Below are 27,431 nucleotides of genomic sequence, written 5' to 3'. Positions count from 1 at the left end.
CAGGCACTGTGTGCTGAGTGCCAAGGAAGGGAAAGACCACTAGATAACCATGATTGATTGATGGGGTCCCATGGGTGGGCACCCAGAGGGTGAGGTAGCCGGGACCCTCTTCCAGGCTCACATAGCACATTTATACCCGTGACCTCATTTTAATCCTCTGGGGTCTGTATTATTATCTTCCCCATTTAGAAAAGAGGAAATTGAAGCACAGAATGGTAACTTGTCCTACATGACACAACTAGTAGTGGTGGAGCCAGGACTGAGGACTTAAAATATATACATATCTACCACTGAAAGGAAAAACGGCACTGCTGAAAGTGTGAAAAACTAAAATTATAACTACAAAAACAAAATGGCAAAGAAAGTTTGAAAAAAAACCTTGGAGCCGAAAACAAAAACCTAAAAGCAATTTTGTTAGGTGGCCAAGGGCACATCATCTCATCTCTTTGTTTGTTTAGTTTGTTTTGGTTTGTTATTTTGCCGTGCTTCGAGGCTCGTGGGATCTTAGTTCCCCAACCAGGGATCAAACCTGTGCCCTCGGCAGCAGTGAAAGTGCAGAGCCCTAACCACCGGACCATCAGGGAATTCCCCATCTCATCTCTTTGAACCTCAGTTGCTTCATTCTTACAGAAAGAGAATGGTAATAACAATAATTATAAACACAGCACCGGTAGCTAATGTATAATACCCACCACCCTAATGTAACAGCCATTTCCAAGTCTGAGCTTCCCCCGCAGGCTTGCATTCAAACATACATATTTAATATGGCTGTAATCAAAGGAAACACACGATTTTGTTTCTTCCTTTTTCACCTGACATTGTCTCATAAGCTTTTCCCACTTGACTACATAGACTCAGCAATCACTTTTTCAGTGGCTGCATTCACCCAGATTAATTAACTCCTGCCACCGGTACAGGGTATTTATGGCCACCAAGTTTTCACTATTTTGGCTGATACTGCAGGAAACATCTTTTGCCCTCAGAGAGATACCCAAAAAGTCGAAGACTGTCTGAGGACTTTGAACCCTGAGCTCCTGCCCTCCCCAAGCTCTTCACTCAGCCCCACCTGCCCTCTGCTCTGGTTCCTGGTTCTGCCCTGGCCTCTCTCAAGTCCTAAGGCAAAGCTGAGTCCTTTCCTGACAGCGTCTTGTAAAGGTTTCGAGCCTCAAAGCAGCCTCAGAACAGGCTCAGAGAAGCTCATAGGGAAAAGGGCTGAAGAGAGCTTCCTTGATGACCCCCTAGCTCCTCCTGAGAACAGATACATTTACGCTCCATATCCCTAACTCAGAAATTTCTTCTAAAATCTAATCCCAAATCCCCTTTTGTCTTCTTTCTTCATAGGATGTAAACTTTTTTGGTCACAGACCTGTGAGAATTTCTCCAAAAAGTATAGGAAGGCATAATATTGTCTTTACGATTTCACCAGGTTCTTGAACTCCTTAAGCCTGTCTGTGTCAGGTTAAGGATACAGCCTAGGGTGACATTATCTCTTTCCACCCCTCTTGGCTGCCTTCCATTGCCTTCACTGGATACAATTCCACAAGCACCTCTTTTTCAACCTTGGGCCATGATCTAGTCTATCCATTCACCTGCCAGTCGCTGGAGGTGTCAATCATGTAATAGACGCATGCCTGAGGTAGATGGGGGCTGGGGAGTGCGGGCTGAAATTCGATGAGCTGAGTTCAAGTTATGCTTCCCTACTTGTTGGCAGTGAGACCTTGGGTCAGTCATGTAACCTCCCGGAGCCTTAGTTTCCTCACCAGAAAAATGAGAGCAATTAACCTGTACTTAGCAGGAGTATTGGAAGATTCCATTTGTGAAAGCGAGGGATACGCTGTAAAGCACCTTTGAACGTCCCCCGCCTGGAACCACTTTCGAAAACCTTCGAAGCTCCCCCCTAGGTAATGTTTTTGAATGCTTTTCCTATTCATATGGGATGGGGCTTGTCCCACACTGCCCCACCAGGACCCTCCGCTCTAACTATACCCACGAGAGCCAGGCCCAGGTGAGCTCACACCTCAGACCCCGGGCAGGGAGGTCACACTCGAGACTCCGACCGCGCCCACTCCCGAGCCGCGAGGACCCTCCTCCTCTCTTCTGCACCCCTCACCCTCCCATCCAGACTCGAGCATGCCCACCCACCCAGCCTGTCGTCCCTGCTTCCCCAGCGCACGCGCGCAGCGGGGCACTCACAAGGCGGCCCCCAGCGCATCGTGCGGGCCGCCACAGCTGGAACTCGGCCCCAGCGCGGCCCGGCGGGTCGGGCTCCCCGCCACCCCTCAGGCCCCGCAGGTAGAGGAGCTGGGCGGGGTGGGAGAGCCGGAGCGCCAACGGGGCGGGGCCTGCGGGGTGGGGGCTGGGGCCTGACGGCCGGGCCGGGCGGCGGAGCTACAGGGGACAGAGCGCGGGAGGCGCGTGCAGCCAGCCGCAGTTGGAGCCCGAGCCCGAGCCCGAGCCCGCGCCGCCATGCCCCTGGCCTTCTGCGGCAGCGAGAACCACTCGGCCGCCTACCGGGTGGACCAGGGCGTCCTCAACAACGGTTGCTTCGTGGACGCGCTCAACGTGGTGCCGCACGTCTTCCTGCTCTTCATCACCTTCCCCATTCTCTTCATCGGTGAGCGCGCGGGGCGAGCAGCGGAGGAGGGGAGGACGGTGGTCGGGAGGGAGGAGAAGGAGGCGCTGCGCGCCGCAGCGCTCCGCGTCCCCTTGCAGCCAGGCGACCGCCGCTCGCCTCCCCCTTGGGTTCCCCTGCCCTGTGTTATGCCCCGCGGTGCCGGCGCTCACACACCCGCACAGCCCTCACTCCCGGGGTGTCCCTGAAACCGCACGCACCACAACGGAAGCTCCTGACCCAGGGGACCCCCAAGTTTTGCCACCGCAGGGCCAGAGCTGGGGTGGAGAAAGGGGAAAGCAGGGGTCTCTGTACGCGCTGGATAGGTCGGGAGGGGGTCGGGCTGTAACCTCAGAGGCGCTGTGTAGGGAGCCGGGCCACCCCTCCCCCAAGGCACCCTTCTCGTCAGCCGCAGCTGGGCCCAGGGAGGAGTGCAGCCTGCGCCTCAGAGGCTGGGTGGAGGCCCTGCGAACCCTGTGCTTCCCAGGGGCTGAACCTGACAGTGGTTAGTAGCCTCCGGCAATCCTGGGGTTCCACTCGCCCTGATCGAGAAGAGGCTCCGCTTCCCCAGCTAACCACACCGCGGCACGCGCGTCTCCGGAGCGCAATTTCTCGGGCTCGGGGCAGAGCCGATCCGACTTAGCAGCGACCCGGACGGAGGCCACCAGCGCCCCTGTTTGAAAGCCCTACGCAGAGTTGAGCGTCACCGCCCAGACAGTTGTGTGTGCCTCTTTTCTAGGGTCCCCTTTATCTCTCTCCAAGACCTCGAATTTCTCAAGCTAGCTAGCTCTGTCAACTCATAGGGTGTTCCCTGCCTCCCCCAAAACGTGTTAATTTGCTCTAATTAAGAAAAAAGCAAATCTTAAGATTCATATACAGCTTTTGAGAAGAAAGGAAAAATTGCTACAAAATTAAAAAGAGGAAGATGCTGCAGAAGCAAAAAGTTGCTAGTTGTTGACAAAGACAACTAGAAATAGGAAGGAAGCTTATGTTCACATGTGTATCAAAAACTGTACCAGCATTTACACTGTTGCTCTCCACCACACGTTTATTTACGCAGTTATTTGTCACACAAGAAGTTGGCATATAAAATGGGTACCTGCACGTGTGGGCCTCTGTGGGTCCGGGGTTTCATGCAAGGACATTTAGTTCATGTGTACCAGACTGGGGCACTGTCATGGGGACACACCTCATCCCCACCATGGACCCAATGCCTACACCCTCCTGGGGTTCACGAAACCTCCTCCAGGAGAGCCAGGCTTCCCACCTCTTCCTGTCTCTCCTTGCAGGATGGGGCAGTCAGAGCTCCAAGGTGCACATCCACCACAGCACATGGCTCCACTTCCCTGGGCACAACCTGCGCTGGATCCTGACCTTCATGCTGCTCTTCGTCCTGGTGTGTGAGATCGCGGAGGGCATCCTGTCTGATGGGTGAGTGACTCTCAGAGGACCCAGGATAGTGGATCTACTCAAGGGTGCTTCCTAAAAGGCCCAGGGAGACCCCAGCTCAGCTGCATTCCATGAGCCAATATCGTTTCATTTGCTGATAAATCCAGCAACTGTTTACCCAACATCTGTGTGCCAGGCTCTCTGTACCAGGCACTGGACAGTGAGGACCAGGCCCTGCTCTCCGTGCAGCAGGGTGGAGGGGACCCAGATCTGCACACCAAGGCCTGGTGAAATAATCCTAGAGCCTATTAGAGTGGATATGCCCAGCCTCTCCCACAAGCTGCTGGGATTACCTTCTTGGAGGGAAAAAAATCACTCTTGCTTAAGATCTTTCCTTGGTTCCCAGTTGTTTACAAGGTCCTAAGTCCTCAGCCTGGCATCCAGGTTCCTCACAGTCGGCCCTCCCTCTCTCTAGCCTCATTCCTATGGGCTTTCTCCCCATGCCCACCTTGCCTCTGGACCTCACAGCATAGTCTTCACACCTCTGCCACAGCATAGGTCATACTGTATGTTAACATCTATATCTATTTGCAAACTGTCTCCTGCCTAAGTCAGAAAGGCCTCAGAGTTGGAATCTGCATGTTATTCATCTTTGTATGCACAGTGCAAGGCACCTGAGAAAGCTCCGTAGACCCTTAGGGACTCCTTAAGAGAATAAATGAAATAACGTCACAAGTAAGTACTATGGGAGGACAAAGGAAGGCACAGTTGGGCAAGCTTCATGGCTGAGGGGACTTCTGAGCAGGATCTGGAAGGATGACTAGGGTTCTGACAGGCAGAGGAGTTCCAGAGAGGGAGGGCCAGCAGGGAGTCGTGAGAAAGGTACCGTGGGCGAGTGGGGAGTGGTGGGAGGGGAAGCAGGCAGGGTGGGAGCAGTGCAGCAGTGCGGCGGGGCTGAAGCATGAAACACGTGGGAGTGATGGAGGCTGAGATTTGGAAACTGGGGGCATCTGCAGGAAGGCTTCACATGCCAGGCTGAGTGTTTGGGTTGAATTTTCTAGGCAGTTTGGAAGAGATGTAATCAGCACAGCACTTTTAGGTGAGAACTTGAGGGCAGGGTGGAAGCAGGGAGAGGCTGGAGGTAGAAGCAGCGCTTAGGATTGATTGCAGTAGTCTAGGCGAGAGATAACTGCAGCCAAAAGTGGTGTGTCAGCAGTTGGGGGTGCAGATGAGGAGGAGATGAAGCAGCCATCTCACTAAGGAAGAATGGAAGGATCGGCAAGGCTCAGTGACTGCCTGGGTGAAGGGGTGGTGGAGGGTGGTGGACATTTGGCTTAAATATTTGAGGTCCAATCCCTCTGAGCTGGAATCAGACTATGCCCAGAGTCCACTCCTGCCAGCCCTGGCTCCTGCAGCTGGACGGCAGGGGGATGGGATCCTCACCCCCACCAACACACACACTGCCTCACCCTCCCACTCCCAATGTCCCTGCATCCTGGCTTCAGCAGTAATCTCTGTGATAACTGCTTGCCTTGGGCCTCCTCCTGGCTATCAAAGCCCTCAGATGAGCAGGACCAGAATGCATACTGCCACATAACTAGCAGGTGACAAGTCCGCCTCCCGCCTTCCATCCCAACACCCCTTCCAAAGCAGCACAGATGCTAGAGATGGGAGGGATGCCTTGTGAGCCCTCCGGCCAGAATATACTCACCCGGCTGTAATGAACAAAACAACAGAGGGGAAAATACCCTTCCTGCAGAGAAGGTAGACCTGGGTCTTTGCTAGCATTTCTGCTATGCCACGCACCAGCTGTGGGACTTGGGACAAGTCACCCAGCCCTTCTGGGTCTCACTTTCTCTACCTGTGAAATGAGCATCATAAGCCCTGCCTTGCCTGCTTCGTAGGGCAGTGGAGGATGAAATTAGAGCATAGACAGGGTGCAGAGTGCAGAGCGGCAGAGCCCTGGGCAGCTAGTATATTCCCAGAATGTGGGAGACTGGATAGAATATGGCTGGGGACTCTGTCCTGCTGGCTGTGCAGCAGGCCCTCCTGTGTGGGGCAGCACCTGGATCCCAAACCTCTCCAGCTCAGTGCAGATCGCCGTCTCCGCCCCAGAGAGCAGGTCAGCTCCTCCATAGGCACTTATCCGGTATTTGCTGGTTTCCATCTGTGGCCTGCACCCCTGGGCAGGGGAGCATGAAGGAGGATGGGAAGGGGAACGGACATGAGGAGAAGCCACAGTCCCTGTCCTGAGTTGGCCGACTTGCCGGAAGTGTACGGGGCAGATGACAGAGGGGGGCCATTAAAGCAGTGGCCTTCGAACTTGAGTTTAGTTTAAGGTAAGCCTCATTTAGTGATTAAGTAAGGCATCTAACCTGTAGGGCTTCTTGTCTTCCTTTAAGTATTATTTCTCTGTGATGCTCTGAATTCAGAACAACCAAAGCAGTATAGGTTATTTAGAATTTTTTTTTAAATATAGAATGTTTTCCCAGACCACCATACACTGGAAAAAGCCGTATATAAAACTTTTACCTAATTTCTTATCTAAGTCGGTGTATATTATTCAGTAAAGCAGCCAAAATCTATTTAAGTCGTGTCATAAAATACTTATTTCAATTATGGTTATTCACTGTCTTATTTCATCTTATAAAATGTTTATCATTTCTACCTTCTATTGCAAAAAAAAATGAATGTACTTAAACTTATGAAATAACATTTTGGATGTCACTTAAAAATGTACGCAGGAGTACAGAGTTTTTCAAAATTATTTCAAGGAGGACAGAGGCAAGCATTTTGAAGACCTCCTGGACAGGGTGTTGGTTGTTTCCAGTGCCCCCACGAGTGACTGCCTTGTACCTCCTGTAACAGTGCGAAGACCTCGCACTGAGACTATCCACTAATCAAGCTTGAAGAACGTCAACGTGTACAGTCTCATTTAACAAGAAATCTGGAGGCCACCTTTTTTAGTTGGTGTGGTGGCTTAGTAATGGCATCAGGAACCCAGCTTCTCCACATCTTTCTATGCCATACTCTGTGTGTCCACCATATCTTCTCTTATGGTTACAAGATGGCTGCCTAGCTCCAGGCATCAACTAAGCAAGGAAAAAGGGGGCATGCTGCCCACAAGCCTCTTCTTTATGCAGGAGATCATCTTCTACAGACATTCCTGACATCTCATTGGCCAGAATTGGGTTGTATGGCCACTCTTAAACCAATCACTGACAAAGAAGTGTGCAATTGCATGGCTGCTTGAACCAATCACCATCCATTCCCTGGGGCTGGGCGCGTTGCTGCTGGAGCAAACTTGTGGTTCTTCTAGCGAGGAAAAAGGGAAACACACTGCCTCTATGCTATATCCTAGTCCCACCAGACCACTTGGGGTCCCAACATGGCTCTCCTCATGCCCCCCACCTTCTCCGTTGAACTCCTGCTCATCCTTCAAAGTTCAGCCTTGTGCCACCTCCTCTGTGAAGCATTCCCTGCTTGCCCACCCTCCTCTGTGTGCTCTCAGCCTTCTGTCCATCTGCAATACCACTTCCCTAGACTGCCTAGTCAGACAGTTAGCTCTGAGCATGGTTGCTTCCTTCCCTACTGTCAGCTTCTTGAGGGCAGGGACTCTTTGCACACCGGATAGAAGGAGCAGCGCAAGCAAGGGCAGCACTGAAGCAGAAGACTGGAGGAGGCCTCCTGGGAATGGAGGGGTTCCTAACCATAGCTTCACTAGAAAGAGCAGGCTGGGCAGTGCTGGAAAAAAGACTTGAGGCCACATCACCTGTGCCTTTGAGTTTTGCTTTCTATAGAAAGGAGCCTTGGAAGGGCTTGACCAGGACCAGGCAAGTCGAGCCTCCTCACCAGTCGTGGAGAAGCTGAGTTCTGGGAGGGAGCTCTGGCTCCCTATGGGGCTTATCACCAGACCAGAGCCCACCTACTGAGGCCTCTGTAGGGGGATAAGCTGGTTCTAAGCCAGAAGCTTTGCAGCTGCGACTGCCAAGGCCAGCTCCCCTATGCCAGATTCTGTAAGTGTGAACCCAGAGAGAGAAGGCCATGAATTTCAAAGCCTGAACACTGAGCTCTCATAGCATCTCTGTGTGAACGCCTGGGCCCCTTAGTTGACAGGTGTGTTTGGGGTCTGGGCTGGGCAGGGCTGCCAGCATATGCTGTGGAACGATACGGTTATGTGTGTTCTGGAGTCCCCACTGTGTGCTGGACCTAAGCACGAGGCCTGGGCCACTCTGTTAGGGTACCACGCAGCTCATCTACATTTTCTCTCTCTCTCTCTCTCTCCCTCTCTCTCTCTCCGTCTCTCTTGCCCTTATCTCAGGGTGACCGAGTCCCGCCATCTCCACCTGTACATGCCGGCCGGGATGGCGTTCATGGCTGCTGTCACCTCTGTGATCTACTATCACAACATTGAGACCTCCAACTTCCCCAAGCTGCTGATTGGTAGGGAAAGGGGAGGAGTGGGAAACGGGGAGGGATAGGTACTTCCATTTGTTCCTTCAGATAATGTTTGCTGAGGACTTACTATGTGCCAGGCACTGTTCTAAGTGCTAGAGGTTCAGAAGTAGAGAAGAAAAATGCTTGCCATTGTGGAGCTTCCAGTCTGGTGGAGGAGACGCACAAGCAAAGACAGTAAACAGACAAACAAGTAGTGATGATGCTATGAAGAACATAGAGCTGGGAAGGGGTAGAGAGTGAAGGCCGTGTTGCTGTCTGTATAGGATGCTCAGAGGAGGTCTCTGGTAAGAGTGAGCATGCAGATATTTGGGGGTAGATGTTTCCATGCAAATGGCGCAGCAAGTGCAAAGGCCTTCTGATAGGAACAAACTTGGCAAAGAGGCTAGTATGGTCGAAGGCAAATGAGCCCAAGGAAGAATGGTAGGAGATGAGGTCAGGGGCCAGGAGAGGAACAAGGAAGACTCCTAGGTTTTGGGCCAGAGTACATGGGTGAACAGCGGTATTAGTAACTGACATGGCAAAGGAGCAGGAGTTGGGGTGTTTAGGCCACAGTTGAGTTTGAAACAGCCAGCTCAAGTGTCAGGCGGTCAGTTAGATAAACAAGTTGGGCGTTCCAGAGGAGGTCTGATAGTCACGGCTTCCTAGGTGGCATCTTGAGCCCAAATGAGGTAACCTGGAGGAAAGAGAAGGGCCCCAGGACCAGAGCCTGTGGTTTGCCAACATTTAGGAGTGCCCGCTTAGACCTTCTGACACCATGTGGCCGGGGTCCCAGTCAGAAACAACAGTGATGGATGTTGACATTTACTGAGTGTGTGCTGTGTGCCAGGCTCAGTGCTAAGCTTCCTCCGTGCATTATCTCACTTAACCCCCCCACTCTCTCTCGTACTGTTGCTATCCCCATTTTACAGATGTGAACACTGAAACTCAGAGAGGTTACAAATAATAACAGTGAACACTCATTTAGCACCTGCTACGTGTCAGGCACGATCCTAAGCATTTTACATATTAACTCATTTAATCCTTACAACTCTATGAGGTAGGTACCATTATTATTTCCCTTTTATAGATCAGGAGACCGAGGCTCAGAAGTTAAATGGTTTGCACTAGTCTCACCAGCTAGTCAAGGGCCAGAGCCAAGTTTTTGTTTTTGTTTTTTTTTAACATTTATTTATTTATTTGGCTGCACTGGGTCTTAGTTGTGGCATGCGGGATATTTCATTGCGGCGTGTGGGCTCTTCATTGCGGCACGCGGGCTTTTTTCTAGTTGTGGCGGACGGGCTCAGTAGTTGTGGTGCACGGGCCCTCCAGTTGTGGCGCACGGGCTTGGTTGCCCCACGGCATGTGGGATCTTAGTTCCCTGACCAGGGATCGAACCTGCATCCCCTGCATTGGAAGGTGGATTCTTAACCACAGGACCACCAGGGCAGTCCTCAGATTCAGGTTTAGATCCCAGGAGTCTGGCACCCAAGGAGGCTCTTAAAAAGGCTGAGACTGTGTGTCTAAGGGTCCTCAGACTGTGCTTAGGCCAGAGGTATAAATCCACAGATCTGCCTCTGTGTGAGGCTCAGTCTGCATGTCTAAGGCCGGGGCTGTACATCTGACTGTTAGGCTGTGGTCAGACCGTGTGTCATTAAGTCAGACTATGATTTTTAGGAATCATAGCATCTAATTGACATCTGGAGTCTGGAACTCTCTGTGCTAAGCCAGAGACAGCACGGTGTCATGAGTGGGCAGAGAAAGTTTCCCAAGCTGATCACAGGTCTACCTTCCTGTGTAAGGCGGGAGCTGGCTCCATCAGGATTGTCCAGATGATGCCCCCACCCCAGGGTCCCCCAAGTGAGTGTGGTTGGGGGACTAGGGGGCAACAGATGGAGAGGTGTTAAATGCAAGCTTCGGAGAGCCTCCCGCGCCAGTGTCTGAAGCAGCTCCTCATGCACAGAGACCTCTCACTAACCACGAGGCCTGGCTGACCGGTGCCCCTGGAAACACCCTGTCTGGGCATCTGGCGAGTTCATTTTCTCATTCTCCAGAAAGAGCATAATGTTCTCTCCGCAAAGCACAAATGACCACCCATGGATTGACCAGTCCTTCTCCAAGGAACAAAGACTAACTCCCCTCTTTGGTAGAGCTTTGCTCTCCACAAAGCCAGAAATTCTAGAACAGGGAAAAGGGAAGAGGATGCACCCCATGAGCTGCAGGACAGCAGGTATTAGGGGAATAGCTGGCCCTTTGAGGAAGCTACTGTCCGGTCACAGGTCTGGAGTCCTGCAGAAAGGTGACCCATGATGCGGCTTACATTGTCCCGCGAAGTAACCTTGTTCCTGGACCCAGGAGAGATCAGAAGGTGTTCTGTGAGAATGTCATGTTTGAGCTGAGAACTGAAGGATAGGTAGGAACTAACTGCGAGAAGGGACAGGGGAATGCTTCAGGCAGAAGGAGCAGCATGTGCAGAGGCCCAGAGGCAGAAGATGCAAAGCACATTAGGAAATCTGGGCAAAAAACAGCAGCTGAAGTGCAGAGAGCAGAAGGGAGCTAAACTTTGAAGGTTGGAGTGACAGGAGGGGCAAGACCTTGAAGGCCACACTACAGGCGTTATTCTTTATCCCAAGGGCGATGGGAAGTCATTGAGGATTGGGATGTGTGTGTGTATGTGTTTACATATGCATAACATAAAACTTACCATTTTAACCACTTTTAAGTGTACAGTTCAGTGGCACTCAATACATTCACATTGTTGGGTAACTATCACTACCATCCGTCTCCAAAACTCTTTCATCTTCCCATTAAACAAACAATAACTCCCTTCAACCCCTTGAAACCATCATTCGATAATACTTTCTGTCTCTATGAATCTGTCTACATTAGGCACCTCGTAGTACAAGTGGAATCATACACTATTTTGTCCATTTGTGACTGGTTCATTTAACTTATTATATTCTCAGGTTTCACCCATGTTGTAGCACGTGTCAGAATGTTCTTCCTTTTTCAGGCTGAATGATATTCCATTGTGTGTGTGTGTGTATACACACACACACACCCACCCACACACACACACACCATATTTTGTTTATCCATTCATCCATCAATGGGCAGTTGGGTTGCTTCCACCTTTTGGCTATTACAAATAATGCTGCTATGAACATGGGTGTGGTGACATCATATTTGATTTAATGTATTGCTCTACGGAGGCTAGGTTGGAGGAGGGCAAGAGGGGAAGTGGGGAAACCATGGGAAAGCTCTTAAGGCGGTCCAGGGGAGACATGATGGTGACCTGACCCAGGTGGCCACCCAAATGGACAGAAGTCAATGGATTCAAGATAATTAGGAGGTAAAATAGAATTTGGTAATAGGTAGGATGTGGGGATGAGGGAGAGGAAAGGGAGGGAAGAAGCAGAGGTAATGGGAATTCAGAGTTTAAAACTCACCAGCAGCCCCTGTGTTTTACTACTTTCTTTCGTTTCTCCTGTTCTCTCGGACATGCACTAAGCTTTTACCGAATGCTGCTGTGTCTGGCAACAGGCTGAGGGCTCAGCACTGTAGGATGGGACTGTGGAAATAACCCCTGGGCTTAGTCCTGGGTCCTCAACTAACTCCCTGTGTGACCTTGGACAAGACACTCAGGCTCTCTGATCCTCAGTTTCCCCATCTGAACAGGAATAGTAAGTCCCTGCCTAAGGCATAACGTTCTTATAAAGATCGAATCAAACCATATCTGTTACGTGTTAGCGGCAAGACCAATCTGAGACATATTTTAAAGTCTTGGCCTCAGGAGGAACCCTCACGAAGGTCTAAAGAGGTTCTGGTGCCTGGGATAGAGTCTGTTGGGAGAGTATAGGTGTGGATGCAGGGGAATGTCCCCCAGCTAGGGGATTCCTTGTGACCTGGAGACCTGGCCCAGCTGAGGGACATCATCCCAGTCTTGAGGGCTGGGACCAGAAGCGGATGCTCCTGCCCTCTATCCTAATGCTCTCACTCAGGTGGCATTTGTCCCTCCCCAGTTCAATGTCTCAACCTAGTTCCCAGCCCAGAGCCAGGCTGGCACAGACCCCAGCTTTTGTCCCCAAGAGATGCCCTGGCATTTATGTCCTGGCCCTCCTAGGGATGAAGGCAGGGTGACAGTCTCCTTCCCTCTCTGTGATTCCTCTAGAGAGGAGCTCTAGGCATTTAGGCTGACCTTATATCATATATAAGATCATATATATCATATATTGCAGAGCATATGACTCTAGGGGGTAATTGGGGAAGGACTGCCTATGCTAAAGCACCCCCTAAAGGGGGACTTAGTTACTGCTGTCTTTTGTTGTCACCAGCTGACTGTGGTTTACTGGTGGATTTGGATGGGGGTGGTGGGAATTTACAGGATAGAATCCACAGATGGCTCCTGGTATTTATGGTCCAAGGTCTGAAATCTGGAGATAACAAATATCTTAACAGCTGATATCCAAAGAGCACCCACTGTGTGCCAGGCTCACTGTGCTAAATGTTCTCCATGCATTGCTCATGACGACTTTTGAGGTAGTACTATTATTATTCCCATTTATGGATGAAGAAACTGAAGCCTAGATGGGTTAAATGACTTACCCAAGGTCACATAGCTATTAAGTCAGAGGATCTGTGCCCAGGGGTATCTGGCTGCAGGCCCAGCTCTAACCACTATACACACTGCCTCTCAGGACTGTGACTCATTTTTTTGTATCTCCCACTCCCCAGGCTCCCTGAGGAGCATCATCATGCTGTAGTAGACTCTGGACTTGGGGGCCAGGGACCTAGGCCCTCACTCTCTGCCTGTCACTAACTTGCAGTGAGCTTGGGCATGTCACCTCCTCTCTCTGGGCCTCAGGTTCCTCATCTGTTAAATGAAAAGGCTAGATTGAAGGACCTTTAAGATCTTCCCAGCTTGGGGATTCTGCAAGGAAGCCATTGTAGGGTGGAGCCTACGTGCACAGGCTCTGGCACTAGGCTAGTCCGCTTAATGGCTGTGTGACCTTAGATCAGTTACCAAACCTTTCTGAGCCTCGATTCCCTGGTCCGTTAAACTGAGCATGACGCCAGGACTTCCTTCACAAGGCTAATATAAAAAATAAATGAGATAAATATGTTTAAAGTGCTTATTTGGTATGGTGCCTATAACTTAGTTAAATTCAAGAAATAATTCCACTATTTTTCTTCTTATTTATTGTAAAGGGAAGTTTGGCTGACCACCTTGACTTATAAGATGATGATTATTTTTGAACATGCCTATCATGAATGTTTTAATGTATGCACAGTCGTCTCAAAATTACATGCTCATATATTCACACACACAGACACCCCCTTACTCAGAAATGTGCATACTCACACCCATAACACTTGCCTGTCCGCACACACACCTCTTCCCTGACACACTTATTTTCTGTCCTCTTCCACACAGTTGCACACACACACGTGAATATGTGCACACACATCCTCCGTGCTCTCTTGTCTCCCCTCGGCAGCCCTGCTAGTCTACTGGACCTTGGCCTTCATCACCAAGACTATCAAGTTCGTCAAGTTCTACGACCACGCCATCGGCTTCTCGCAGCTGCGCTTCTGCCTCACGGGGCTGCTGGTGATCCTCTACGGGATGCTGCTCCTCGTGGAGGTCAACGTCATCAGGGTGAGGGTAAGCAGGCCGCTCCTGGGCTGCCACCCACCTGAGGACACACCTGGGCCAGGGCGGGGCTTCTGACCCGTGTCCTGCGCCTGGGTGTGGGTCCCCACCCTCTTCTTAGCCAAACCCTAGAAGGAGTCAGCTTCTTTTACCTGCTCCCAAAAGGTGAGTTGAGGCCAGTGGGAAAAGTTTCAGGAGGAACATTCCATCTGGCCCAGCTGCCCTCTACCCCAGGCTCCCAGGGGGAGAGGAAGTGACAGCTGAGGCTGTAGGAGTCTGGGTTTAATCCCATAGAGAGGAAATAAAAGCTTCAGGTACTGGCTTCTCTGAGTTTGTTTGATTTTTTTTTTTCTTTTTGAGGTCAGGGAGGCTTATTTTAATGTATTCATATAGTTACACATGAATGAGTAAATGTGGTAAATGTGGCTGCATACATGTCTTTTTTTTAATCATTTTTGCTTACCCCCTTTCCCTCTCTGAGCGTCATACCCTCCCCTCCCCCAACCTTTCTCTTCCCAGGTAACCCAGATTAACAGCCTAGTATGTGTCCTTCCATTTTTTGCTTTTATTAATATAATACCTTTTATTATACCTCTTTTAAATACCTCTTTGCTTTTATTAATATAATTAATATAATGTGTTAAGAATTTCTTCTTAACACATATAAGTATTGTTTTTTCTTTCAATATTAGTTTTATAAAAATGGGATCATATTATACATAGTTTTTCATAGCTTGCTTTTCTCATCTAACAGATATCCCTTGTGACTCCCTCCAAGTCTGATATGGTTAATTTAGCTTCCTTAATGGCTGCGTAATATTCCATCGTGTGGATGAGCCATGATTTATTCAGCCATTACCCTATTGACAGGCATTCACTTTGTTGCCAACTTTTTTTTTTTTTTTTTTTTTTTTTTTTTTTGCGGTACGCGGGCCTCTCACTGTTGTGGCCTCTCCCGTTGTGGAGCACAGGCTCCGGACGCGCAGGCTCAGCGGCCATGGCTCACGGGCCCAGCCGCTCCGCGGCATGTGAGATCTTCCCAGACCGGGGCACGAACCCGTGTCCCCTGCATCGGCAGGCGTACTCTCAACTACTGTGCCACCAGGGAAGCCCCTGTTGCCAACTTTTTACCTTCATAAATAATGGCATATTCAACATTCCTATATCTTTATGTATTGCTGCTTTTATTTCTATGGGAGAGAATCCAAGGAGTGGAGTTACTGGCTCAAAGGGTCTGTGTATTTTAAATGTTAATTGATGCTGCAGATTACCTTCCGGAAATGCTGTAACCTACCAGCAGTGAATCAGAAAGCGCTTTCCCTTTCTCCAACCAGCAAGGGGGGCTATAGCCATTTCTAATTTGCGCCAGTCTGATGAGCATAAAGTGCTCCTTTGATCTGCATTCTCTGACTCCTCTGCTTTAGTTGGTGATTTGCAGGCTATGGAGGCTTCTATATTCCCTACGTCCACTGACCCTCACATCATCCCCTTTTTAGATGAGGATACACTTTAGATGAGATGTGTCCAAAGATGCCTTGCTAGTAAGTGGAGGAGGCAGGATTCAAACCCAGGTCTGCATGACTCCACATTCTGCAAACCCTACATGAAACACAATGGCATCTTCAGAATTGTAGGAGAAGATGGTATATGGGAGATTCCTGCTCCTCCCCAACCCAACCCACCCCAGGGGATTCAGAGTGGCCCTCGATGAAGGGTTATGAGTCAGGAGGCCCTGGCACTGGTAGCCAAGAGGAGTTGGGGGGATCCTCTTCCTGGGAATAGGCAAATGATGGCCCCATCTATTAGAGGTCAAGGGTAGGATGTCACAACCCCAGATCTTTGCCGAGGCAGAATGGAGGGTGGTGAGAAGGTGCACTTACCCATCCTCAGTGACCCGTGTGCCCCACAGAGATACATCTTCTTCAAGATGCCGAGGGAAGTGAAGCCCCCAGAGGACCTGCAGGACCTGGGGGTGCGCTTCCTGCAGCCCTTCGTGAACCTGCTGTCCAAAGGCACCTACTGGTGGATGAACGCCTTCATCAAGACTGCCCACAAGAAGCCCATTGATCTCCGAGCCATTGGGAAGCTGCCCATTGCCATGAGGGCCCTCACCAACTACCAGCGGCTCTGCGAGGCCTTTGATGCCCAGGAGGTCAGTGGGGGCATGGCCCCACCATCCATTCCCTGCCCTCTGGTTTAGAGTCACAGATGGGGACATCAGAAAGTATCAGGTCAAACCCTTGATGGGACAGTGGGGAAACTGAGTTCCAGTGAGAGGAAGAGGCTTGCCCTAAGTCACACAGTGAACCAGGGACAAGTCCAAGACCAAAGACTCATAGGACAGCCACAGCTGGAATGGCTCTCACAGTTTAGCTCGTCTGGTCTAACACTTTCATTGTCCATGTGGGGAAACTGAGGCCCTGAAGGGAGGTACTGATTTCCCATGCCCTGTGCTCTTCCTTTTGGAGCCCAGTGACTGTAAAGGTGGGAATTTTCATCCATTTGGAGAGCAGGGGCATTAGTAGCCTGATCCTTACAATAACTCTATGATTTGAGCTAGGCAGGCATCTTTCCAAATCACTGATGAGGAAACTGAGGCCCTGAGAAAGGCTGTGACCTCCCCAGAGCTGGCCCATGGCTGGTAGGTAGTAGAGCCGGTTGCCTGACTCCCAGTCCAGTGCTCCTTCGCTGCTTCTGCCCTAGCATCAAGGGGAGACACTGAGGCAGACACAGCGGCACTGGACTGGCATATTTACTCCCTCATTACAGTGCTGTGCTCGCCACATAGTCCCTGACCAGCTCTGTGACCTTGATCCATCATCTGGCCTCAGTTTCCCCACCTGGACCATGTTGGGTCCCCATATGGACCCACACAACCACACACTTGGTGGTTCCATAATTTCTTCCTGGAGTTCACCTTTTTGCAGCAGATGCCACTGGGTTTCCCCAGGCAGCAGGAGCCAGGAGCATCCTGGGAGGCTGGGCCCTGCTGTGAACGGGCCCTCAGCCACTCTGACCTGGCCATGGGTCTCTTTGGACAGCGGAAGGACATGCAAAGCACACAGGGTGCCCGGGCCATCTGGCAGGCCCTCTGCCATGCCTTCGGGAGGCGCCTGGTCCTCAGCAGCACTTTCCGCATCTTGGCTGACCTGCTGGGCTTCGCTGGACCACTGTGCATCTTTGGAATCGTGGACCACCTTGGGAAGGAGAATCGCGTCTTCCAGCCCAAGGTAGGCCACCGAGGGGTAGAGCAGGCACCCTTTGCAAGGTTTTCACTCACGGGTGAGAAAGGGCAAGAGGCAGAAGTGTGTGAGCTGTGGCTGCAACGGGGCAGCTCCTTATGATGCACAGAGCCCTTAGCAATATCCCCCTCTAGGAGATGCTCTGCATCTGGTCAACAGAAATGTTAGAAGGCAAGCTTGTGCCCCTAGAGGATTTATGGCGCCTTGCTCTTTTCACCATACCATAGTCACCATAATACCTCTCTCAGTTACGTCATCATTCGGAAGGTTGCAGGAAGTGCATTTGTTTATCCAGTGTCTAGAGCTTCTATTTGTTAGCTTTTAGTTCATGTCATCTTAACAGACTCGAAATAACTTTTCCGGGATCTATCTTCTTCAGTTTTGTATATGCACAGCACTCAAGGTTCTGCAGGGCCATCTTGGTGGCTGCTGTTGAGGGGAGGAGAGTGGGAAACCTCCGTGTGTAGGGCTTTTTCTCCCTCCACTACAAATTTTATTAAAAGCTGCCCCAGTTTTATTAATAAGTTAGACTTGCCCATTAAAATTTCTTTTTTAAAAAGAGTTCCATGTCTTAAAAATATTTGAAGCCCATTGGACTAGATGATATCCAATGACCTTTCCAGCTCTAAAGATGCTATAGACTGAAATTTGTCGGACAACAGCGACAGAAAAATCTTTCTGGGGTTTAGTTTCCTTCCTTGGGGCAATAACATCCACTCTGGGGGTGAGGGTGGAGTACTTAATTCTTCCATCTGTTTCTTTGCTGCCACTTAGGTTTAGATGGTCACGAAGCGGAAAACTTTTCACCTCTAATAAAATTCAGAGTCTTATTTTCCCAGCAGAACATCATTATAACCTTTTAACCACAAATAGTCCAAAAATGATGCAGGGAATTACTAATTAGGGATCTGACTACTAATTTACGACTCTCCCTTGTGTAATGTTATTCATCTCGTGGGCTTCAAAATTGCAGATACCATTTAATCCTCAGGAGGTTCATATGAATTTTTTCCAGAGGTATAATTAATCAGCTGAGTACTTTTGGCCGGGAATATGAGACACTCCAAGTCTGTTTGTCTGATTTACTCAGCAAATGATTTTTTTTTTTTTTTTTTTTTTCGGTACACGGGCCTCTCACTGCTGTGGCCTCTCCCGTTGCGGAGCACAGGCTCCGGACGCGCAGGCTCAGCAGCCATGGCTCATGGGCCCAGCTGCTCTGCGGCATGTGGGATCTTCCCGGACCGGGGCACGAACCCATGTCCCCTGCATCGCAGGCGGACCCCCAACCACTGCACCACCAGGGAAGCCCAGCAAATGATTATTGAACCCTACCATGTGCCAGACCTGGGTTAGGCTGTCAGAGTATAGAGGCAATGGTTACGATGAGGAGATTAACAATAATAACAACCATTTATTGACTGCTTAATACATGCCTGGCTGTGTGCAGAAGTTATCCATTTGCTATCTCATTTAATCCCTAAAACAGCCCTTTAGGGTAAGTTTGTTTTGTAACAGTTTTATTGAGATATAATTCACATAACCATACAACTTATAAGGTAGGTATTTTAATTCCCATTCTACAGATGAGGAACTTGAGGCTCAAAGAGGTTAAGTAACTTTCCCTAGGGTCTCTCAGCTAGTTAGTGACAGAGTCAGGATTTGAAACCAAGTCTCTTTCACTCCATAGTCTGGGCATTTACAATCATGATGCTAAATTGATTATTATTATCAAGCCATCACCGCTGGCTCCAAGGATTGTGAAACCCAATGGAGGAGAGAGAAATCTAAATAAAATATTTTTATACCATGTGTTAAATACTACTACTCGGAAGTAGATACAAGGAACTAAGGGAAGAAGGAGTGACTAACTCAGCCAGTGATCATGACAGCTTCGTAGAGGAGAGGGTATTTGAATGGGACCTTGACAGATGCATAGGAGTTGGCTAGGCTAAGATGGGTAGATTTCTTGTTCAATCAAGAATGTGAGGACTATTAACTTTGAAATAAATTTTATGAAAATTTTACTGTGCTTCACAATTTTTATGCTTTTAGAAAATGCTTAAATAATGTATCAATTTCTTAAAAAAGAAACTTGAGAAAGCCTAAAAAAAAAAAAACTTTGAAGACCTTTTGCTTATTTAGACTTCAGTGGCTTTTGAGCCGCTGAACTTTATTTGGCCTCAAAAGAGGGGGAAAGAGACTGCTTCTCTTGTCCGCAGGAGTGTCACCTTCAGGTTCAGTCTGACCTTAGGTGACCCCTAAATACTCCATATTGATAAAACTGCAGCAGCATGGAGCCAATTGTTAATATTAGGGGGAAGTGACACCAGCCAGAGCCCTTATCAGCTTGTCCACATCGTCTTCTCCTTCCTATGTTTCCCAAAACTCTTATGCCAGTCTCCTAAGAACTCTGACGGCGGATGTGTCAAAGAGATGGTAAGAACAACACTTAGAATATTAATTCATCTGAATGTTAGCTTTGCCTTCTCTTTTCTCTTTGTTTATACACAAACCCTGGGATTTGCTGCCCTCTCATTGGAACGCTCTTGTCTCAGTTACTTGTTGGCACACAAATCACCGAGACAGATGGCACTGCCTCAGTGGCAGCAGGCCTTATCAAATTTAATATTTGTTCCCTGCAGCCCAAATACAATCAGCAAATTACAGACATAGAAACGAGAGTTGAAAGTAAATATAGTCTCCAGCGTCAGCAACAAAGTGTCCTCAATCGTGTGGTTGCTTGGGATATGGCTTAATTCTCATTTGGGCTTCTGGGCCCAGAAAGTGGGGGAAAGGGGTCATTTATTAAAGTTACTTCGGGGCTTCCTTGGTGGCGCAGTGGTTGAGAGTCCACCTGCCTATACAGGGGACACGGGTTCGTGCCCCGGTCCGGGAAGATCCCACATGCCGCGGAGCAGCTGGGCCCGTGAGCCATGGCCGCTGAGCCTGTGCATCTGGAGCCTGTGCTCCGCAACGGGGGAGGCCACAACAGTGAGAGGCCCGCGTACTGCAAAAAAGAAAAAAAAAAAAAAAGTTACTTGGTTCACCCCACTGCCTCCCGGCAGGCAGCTCTAACCCAGAGAGACAGGTGCTATTCTGGTCTTTTTGAACAAAGAAGGAAGCTCTCTAGCTACACGTCACAATGTTTAACAGCCCTCTCAGTGAGAAAGCACTTCTTTCTGCTCAGCCTGAATCCATCCTGCTGCAGTCAGCACAGCCAGGCACCCATTGTTTACTTTATTATCAGTGGCTGCCCTGTCCTCTCTTCCCTTGCCAGGATACTCACAGTTGGCAAGAATCATACCGCCCTTGGCATCTTCAAGGACAAGCATTTCTTATCTCTTCTTTTATTGTTGGAAGTGTCATATAGCTTGCTAGATCTTTGACACTCCTGTCCCCCTGCCACTCCCCAAGGAAAGCTGGGACCCAGGCTGTGCACAGCCCACAATAGATCTCTTTCCAGCCCCCTCTCTCACCCAACCCCCTCCAGCAATCTGTCACCTGCCATGAATGCCTCCGATCTGTCAGGCGGGCAAGGATTTATAAAGAACTGCTGGCATCTGAAACCTGCCAGCACTGCTCTAGGCTGTGAGCTGAGTAGAGAAAAAAAGAATAGTCTGGGTTTGATCTCAGGGCCAAAGCTTCGAATGGCCTCTAAACCTCAGTGGGAGTCATGTGTAGGTTAGTGAGTGTGTGTTGTTTCTGAATGAGTTCTCCTGAGACCTGCTTATGAGTGTATGCGTATGTTCCTTCTGTTTGTCCCTGTGTCTCTTGGTATGTCTCTTTCTGTGTATATCTGTGTCCCCATTTGGACGCCTATATTTGTGGCTATCACTGTGGGTACTTTGAGAACTTATATCCATTTCTATGATTTTGTGATGTCAGCGTGTGGGTTGGTCTCTTTACAACAATGCCCATGAGCTGCTCTGGTCTGGTGTGCATCACTAACCCCTCTCAGCTGCCAAGATGCATCTCCAATGTCACCTCCTCCAGGAAGCCTTCCTCTGGTTGAATTAGATGCTCCTCTTCTGTGCTCCCATAATATCCTATGCTTGCACCATCAAAGCACCCCTTTTCTTTTTCCTCAACTTGACCCTGAGTCTCCTAAGACAGGACCTGTGTTGTCTGACCTCTATGTGCCCAGCTCCGTGCCTGACACCCAGGAGGCACAGGAGAAATTATTCTTCAATGAATAATGCAGATGTTACTGTTACTGCTTACCCTTACTAAAAAAATTTTTTACCTACATTGTTACATTGGATTCTCATAACAACTCTCTGAAGTAGAAACCCTTAATGGCCTCATTTTACAGGTAAGGAAACTGAAGCTCAGAGAGGTTGAGGAACTTACTAAGGACACAGTAGCTAACCTAATGAGTCAGAATTCAAACTCAGATATGGCTAACCTCAAAGTCTAAGCTCTAAACCACAATGTCAAATGGTTGTGGATGGATGGCTGGGTGCCTTGGTCTGTGAGTGGTCAAAGACAGTTCTCAGTGTTTTTACCCAGGGCCTCCCAGAACTGGGACCTACAAGCAATTCACTTTATGGCCCTTGCCAAAATTGGAAGCAAGATCCCAAGTGTTCCCCTCCCCTTTAAGCTCCAGAGAACAAGGGAAAGGAGGCTTTCCAGTCATACCTCTGGCCAGGCAGGGGCGATGGGAATCAGACCTGTAGAGTCCTGGGTGCTAGGCCTACCTCTGCAACAAACTCCCTCTGCGCTCTTCAGCAGTCACTTACATTCTGCAGGCCTCTGTTGGCTCGACTGTCAAATGGGGAAATGTATAGCTTCTATAAAGAGTAGATGGGGGATGAAGATCATATGCATTGATTAATTTAAAATATATTTATTGAGCGCTACTGGGGAAACCCCTGGAAACAAACACAATTTCCTCCCTGAGAGCTTGTGAAAATGTGAGACAAGGACATCTGATCTTCCAAAGCATTTACCACCCGCCAAATGTCAAGTTGTAAGTCCTTGGCCTTTTCTCTCCAGTCTTCAAGGTGCTGGGCAGTGCCGGTGCTCTCACAGCCATTTGAAGCTTCCCAGGGCCTGCCTTCCTTGGGCAGCATCCTAGCCCTCTTTGGCTAGTCTAGAACCCACTTCTTAATCAAAATGTAGCCATTCTGGCCTCCATCTCTTTTATGCTGTCTCTTTGAAGAGAGATCAAATAATGACCCAATCAATGACTTATACCTGCAAGCAGATTGTCATTTTAACAGGTCACAAAATTCTTGATCCAAATAAATATTATTTGACCCTAGGGTGTGTGTGTTGTTAGGGGAAGGGGTCAAGGCTTTGCCTTTAGATCTGAAAAATGAGAATTTTTTGCTTTGTGAAAAATGTACAAATACGGATGAGTGCATTTAATAAATAGCGCCCATAGCCTAACCAATGAGACCGGTTGATTTTTCTAGCCCTCATTCCCCAGCGTATGTGCTTTCTGATCATTGTGACACAGTGAATGAGCGCCATTCCATGCTGCTCGAGAGCTTTCGTGGTAACTGGGGTTCTTGGTGGCATAGCGTTCCCATGAGTCTCCTAATATACTTACCCATTCCCTGTGGTTAGATATTTACATGGATTTTTGCACTCTCCCCCTGCTATAATCCAGAGATAGTACATCTTTGCACATACAGCTCTTTCCTTATGTTAAATTATTTCCTTTGTGATAAACCCCCATGATGTGCTTTGTGGCTTTATGGACTCTATTCTCCAGAGCTGGGTCTCTACAGAGGCTGGTAGAACAGAAGAATTCCAAGGCATGTTAAACAGGACCAGGTTTTTCCCAAGCCCGGATGACTACATTTTTGACCCAGAACCATGCAGGTGGGCATCTTTCAGTCCCCCACAAGTCACAAGCTTGTAGCTGACAGCAGGAGACTCAAGGTCAAAAGACTGGATGAGACTTAAGTAGTGGATCTACGGTAGTGATTTTGGCATCATACAGGTTCATGTTCACGTGTTGTTTTCCTTTATCAGCATGTGACCTTGGGCCAGCCACTTAACCATGCTGAAACTCCATTTCCTCATGTGTAAAATTGGGCTAATAATGGTACTCTTCTCATTACGTGTTGTGAGCATTGCACCTGGTAAATATTGTATCCTGCCCCTTGCTTCCCTGTAAGGTCAGGTTCTTAAGCCATGTGGCCTAGTTTTAAGGTCCATTTTGCTGCTTCCAGCCATCCCCACCCTCTCACTTCTCCCTTCTCCCTTTTCCTGTTGTACTTTGACAAATGAGACAGAGTCAGGGGCTTCAGGCCTCAGTAGGACCCCCTTCTAAGAGACCTCACTTCTCCCTATATCTGCTTCCTGCTGTCCCCAAAAGGGAGAGACCCCATGCCACAGAGGAAGGGCCATACAGTTGTAACCAGGACCGGCTCCATGGAGCTGTGAGAGCTGGTTAAAGGGGCCTGTTGAACCAAGAGACAAGATCTTCTCTACCATCAGAAAGGCCTGTATCCAGGATGTAGGAATTTCTGACTCTAGGAACAGGAAGGACTCCGCTTAGAATCCTGACCCTTTCAGCCTGCTCTGGTGTGGACATGCCATCAGGCTCCTTCTCAGCACTTTGTTCCCACCACTCTTTATCCCGCAGCAGCAGTTCCCACACCCTTCCAAATCACTTGCAAAGTTCAGGGCAGGGTCTCCGGAAGGGGAGAGCTATGTCTTCATGGAAACACTGATGTGGCTCTGCTGGGGAGCGATGGACTTAATCAAGATCAAAGTTTTCCCAGGAGCTGTTGATGATGAATTTAGAAACACATGCTGTTGTTCCCTGGTATCTTTAGCAATGAAGTCAAAGTGTTTGGGTTTTTTTTCCCCCACTACTTATCATCTGAGATCTTGCTGGAGGTGCAGGAAGCCTTATATTTAAAAGGAGGTCCCAGGAGCCCACAAGGCTGGGGCGCTTGGGTCTGAAATAGTCAATTATAGGCAATGAGTTCCCATCTCTCGCCTGGGAGCACTACTGCCATGTTTTCTGCTGGTCTTTCTCCCCAGAAGTTTCTATAGTGCACGCTGTTGGTGAATGTGGGACAAGGCCTCAGCTGATTCAGTTTTTGTAGCAGAGAACACACGTCGTGGGATCTGTTCTAGCAGTTCTAGTTTCGGCTGCTCTGTGATTTGCTCTATTTATTCTTGTCCTGTTCAGAGTGAGCTCCCCTGGCCTGGTGGCCAAAAAGCTGAGAGTCATATTTATGGGCATGAGGTTAGAACTGGGCCACATTCTGTTCACCTAAGTTTATTGATGGAGAGAGTATAGGCAACCCTCCCTGTAGTTAGAAGAATGCTAGTCTGATTTTTCACTCATAAACAGTTGCCCAAGGCTTGCAAGCATGGAGGGTCCTATAATAATGGCCTCTATGGCCCAGTAACAGGTACCAATGGCAGTCATTTTGCTGGCCACGACTGCCACCTCTGAATTTCTCTTTCCAACAGACACAATTTCTCGGGGTTTACTTTGTCTCATCCCAAGAGTTCCTTGCTAATGCCTACGTCTTAGCCGTGCTTCTGTTCCTTGCCCTCCTACTGCAAAGGACATTTCTGCAAGCATCCTACTATGTCGCCATTGAAACTGGAATTAACTTGAGAGGAGCAATACAGGTACTTGAATGATTATTCTTTTCACTAAACAATAAGAACTGCATTATTTGTCCTCACGGACACTCAAGAATGATTCTGCTGTGAATTTATTTTCTTGTTACCCTTTAACAGTGTTTTGAAACAATAACCATTGACAAGGCAGTGTGACATAGTGGAGAGTGCCTTGGGCTGGTCTTGGGAAATGTAGTAGTTCTAGCCCTAGTTCTGCCTTGGACTAGATCTGAGATGTCAACTGCTCAGCCTTGAATGGGACGGACATCACTAATCAGTCACAGCACTTTTTCCTGCTGAATGCAAGTGCAGCCTAAGAATCCGTCTATAAATATTGTTCCAGGGCTCTGTTACCAGACAGTCTTCTTTGGTTACAAAGAAGCATGTTTGACATACCAAGACTAGATAGACTGTAAGATCTATTTGAACTCTTAAATCTTGGGTCGTGACGAGAGAGACGTACCCAGCCTGGTAAGTCCCTGGGTCTAGGTTCTTGTTCCTGTCTGCTGTGGCTTCCTTCTCAGAGTCGGTTGAAAGGATGGTCAAGGTCAGGAAGGATTCAGGGCCCCATTAGGCAAGGTGGTGATGAGCCCCAGTGTTTTTCGTTTTTTGTTTTTTTTGCGGTACGCGGGCCTCTCACTGTTGTGGCCTCTCCCATTGCGGAGCACAGGCTCCAGATGCACAGGCTCAGCGGCCATGGCTCACAGGCCCAGCTGCTCCACGGCGTGTGGAATCTTCCCGGACCGGGGCACGAACCCGTGTCCCCTGCATCGGCAGGCGGACTCTCAACCACTGTGCCACCAGGGAAGCCCCAAGCCCCAGTGTTTTCATTAGAATTTTGGTTCCACTGTTGGAATGGAGAGACCCAGTGTGATAGTGGTTTAAATAGGATAAAAGTTTGTTTTGCACATTTAGTCAGGGCTGATGCGGCAGCTATACAATCATCAGAGACCTTGGCTCCTTCTGTAATGTTGCTTTGCCAGCCTTCTTACATGACTTTGTCTCATGGTTTAATGTGACTACTGAAATTGCCACTATCGTGTCTACATTTAAACCGACAAGAAGAAAGATGGGACAATAGGAAGGCCTAATGTCTTTTCAAATCATGATGCGGAAGTTGCACAGATCCTCTCCCATCCCACTGGGGAGAAATTGGCCACGTGGCTATACCTAGAGAGGCTAGAAAGTGTGGTCTTTATTCTTTTTCTTTTCTTTCTTTTTTTTTTTTTTTGGCCACACCACACGGCACGTGGGATCTTAGTTTCCCAACCAGGGATCAAACCTATGCCCCCTGCAGTGGAAGTGTGGAGTCCTAACCACTGGGCCATCAGGGAAGTCCCTGGTCTCTATTCTTGACAGCCATATATGCCCTGCTAGAAGTTCTTCTTACAGAAAGAAGAGAATGGATAGTGGGGGACAGCCGGCAGATTCTGCCATACCCAGCAATTCCCATGAAGTCAGTAGAACACTAGGAAATTGTGACTAAATCCCAAAGCCAGCTCATTCTTCAGAAATGTTTCTCAGAATCATGAACATTGATTGGTCCTCTGGGAGCCAGGATCAGAGGCATTGCAGAAAAGGAACTGAGAAGAGAAGGGTAGAGCCTGGGCTGGAGACTGTGTCTGGGTCCAAACTCTGGTTATCTTGGTATAGTCCATGTGAGTGGCGCCCCCTGGAGTTGTATAGTGCACAGCTTGGGAAGCTGTCCATCTCCAGTGGTTTTTCATTTCCTCATGAATGTCATCAAGTGAGAATGGTAGAAAGATCCCAGGAAAATCTAAGACCCTCTAAGACTCATAGGGGTTCAGATCTAGGAGAACCAAGCTATTGCTAGTTCAGAAAACCTCTCTAAAATCCCAAACTCTGTCCAGACCCCTCCAGTGACAGGCAGGCATGTATCACCACAAACAGCAGCCAATTTCATAGTCAAGCAGTTTTGTAATTAAATCTACTTTCTATTTCTGTCATAAATCACACACTAGCCCAATATTTTCCAATTATACTAAAAAAGCCAAATATGGTTTTTTAATGTATTAGCATGTAATCATTTTTATTAAACTGTCTGAATCTTTTGCACGAATTCATTATGTCCCCAAAAGAAAATGCTGGCATTTATTATGGGAGCAAATTAGAGAAAAACTTCTTCCTTTCCGAGATTTACAGAAATCTCTAGATAAGGGTTTATGTCTTCATGAGTTTGAGAACAACGACAGTTCTTGCATGAAAAGTTATGAAGCAAGATTCCTGTATTATATATAATTTTTGACATATACCAGGTTTCGGTCATGTAATTCTCTATATCCTGGTCTTAATAATGCTTTATTTGATAGTTTACTGTATGTTCCTACTTCACTGAAACTAGATTTATTATTATTCTTTAAAGACTGATTGCACATAACTTAGGATGAGCATAGATCTGTCAAAAAATGTCATTGCCATTATATTAAACCTTACCCATGGTATATATAAACTCGTAAAAGACAGAACAGGTTCATGCTTTAAGCAG

The 27,431-nt window shown here is 48.6% G+C and overlaps 1 protein-coding gene across 9 annotated transcripts in view; it reads left to right on the top strand.

Moving 5' to 3' along the window:
* Positions 1–2,228: 2,228 nt before the first annotated feature.
* ABCC8 (ATP binding cassette subfamily C member 8) overlaps positions 2,229–27,431 on the top strand; it is a 76,514-nt gene continuing 51,311 nt past the window's right edge. For 3 of the 9 annotated variants that reach the window (XM_033862595.2, XM_033862594.2, XM_019948497.3), the window contains exons 1-7: positions 2,236–2,614; positions 3,901–4,042; positions 8,322–8,443; positions 13,933–14,099; positions 15,997–16,239; positions 17,129–17,317; positions 24,770–24,934. In XM_033862595.2, the coding sequence (XP_033718486.1) occupies positions 2,467–2,614; positions 3,901–4,042; positions 8,322–8,443; positions 13,933–14,099; positions 15,997–16,239; positions 17,129–17,317; positions 24,770–24,934 (1,176 nt within the window). In that variant the 5' untranslated portion in view covers positions 2,236–2,466. Of the gene's footprint in view, positions 2,615–3,900; positions 4,043–8,321; positions 8,444–13,932; positions 14,100–15,996; positions 16,240–17,128; positions 17,318–24,769; positions 24,935–27,431 lie in introns of those variants that run through there. The other 6 variants (XR_012333474.1, XR_012333473.1, XM_033862598.2 and 3 more) reach the window with 6 other exon arrangements.

The sequence above is a fragment of the Tursiops truncatus genome, chromosome 8 (assembly GCF_011762595.2).
Source record: "Tursiops truncatus isolate mTurTru1 chromosome 8, mTurTru1.mat.Y, whole genome shotgun sequence".
NCBI classification, from domain to species: domain Eukaryota; kingdom Metazoa; phylum Chordata; class Mammalia; order Artiodactyla; family Delphinidae; genus Tursiops; species Tursiops truncatus.
The sequence above is the reverse complement of the archived record's forward strand: the minus strand, read 5'-3'. Positions and strand labels throughout refer to the sequence as shown.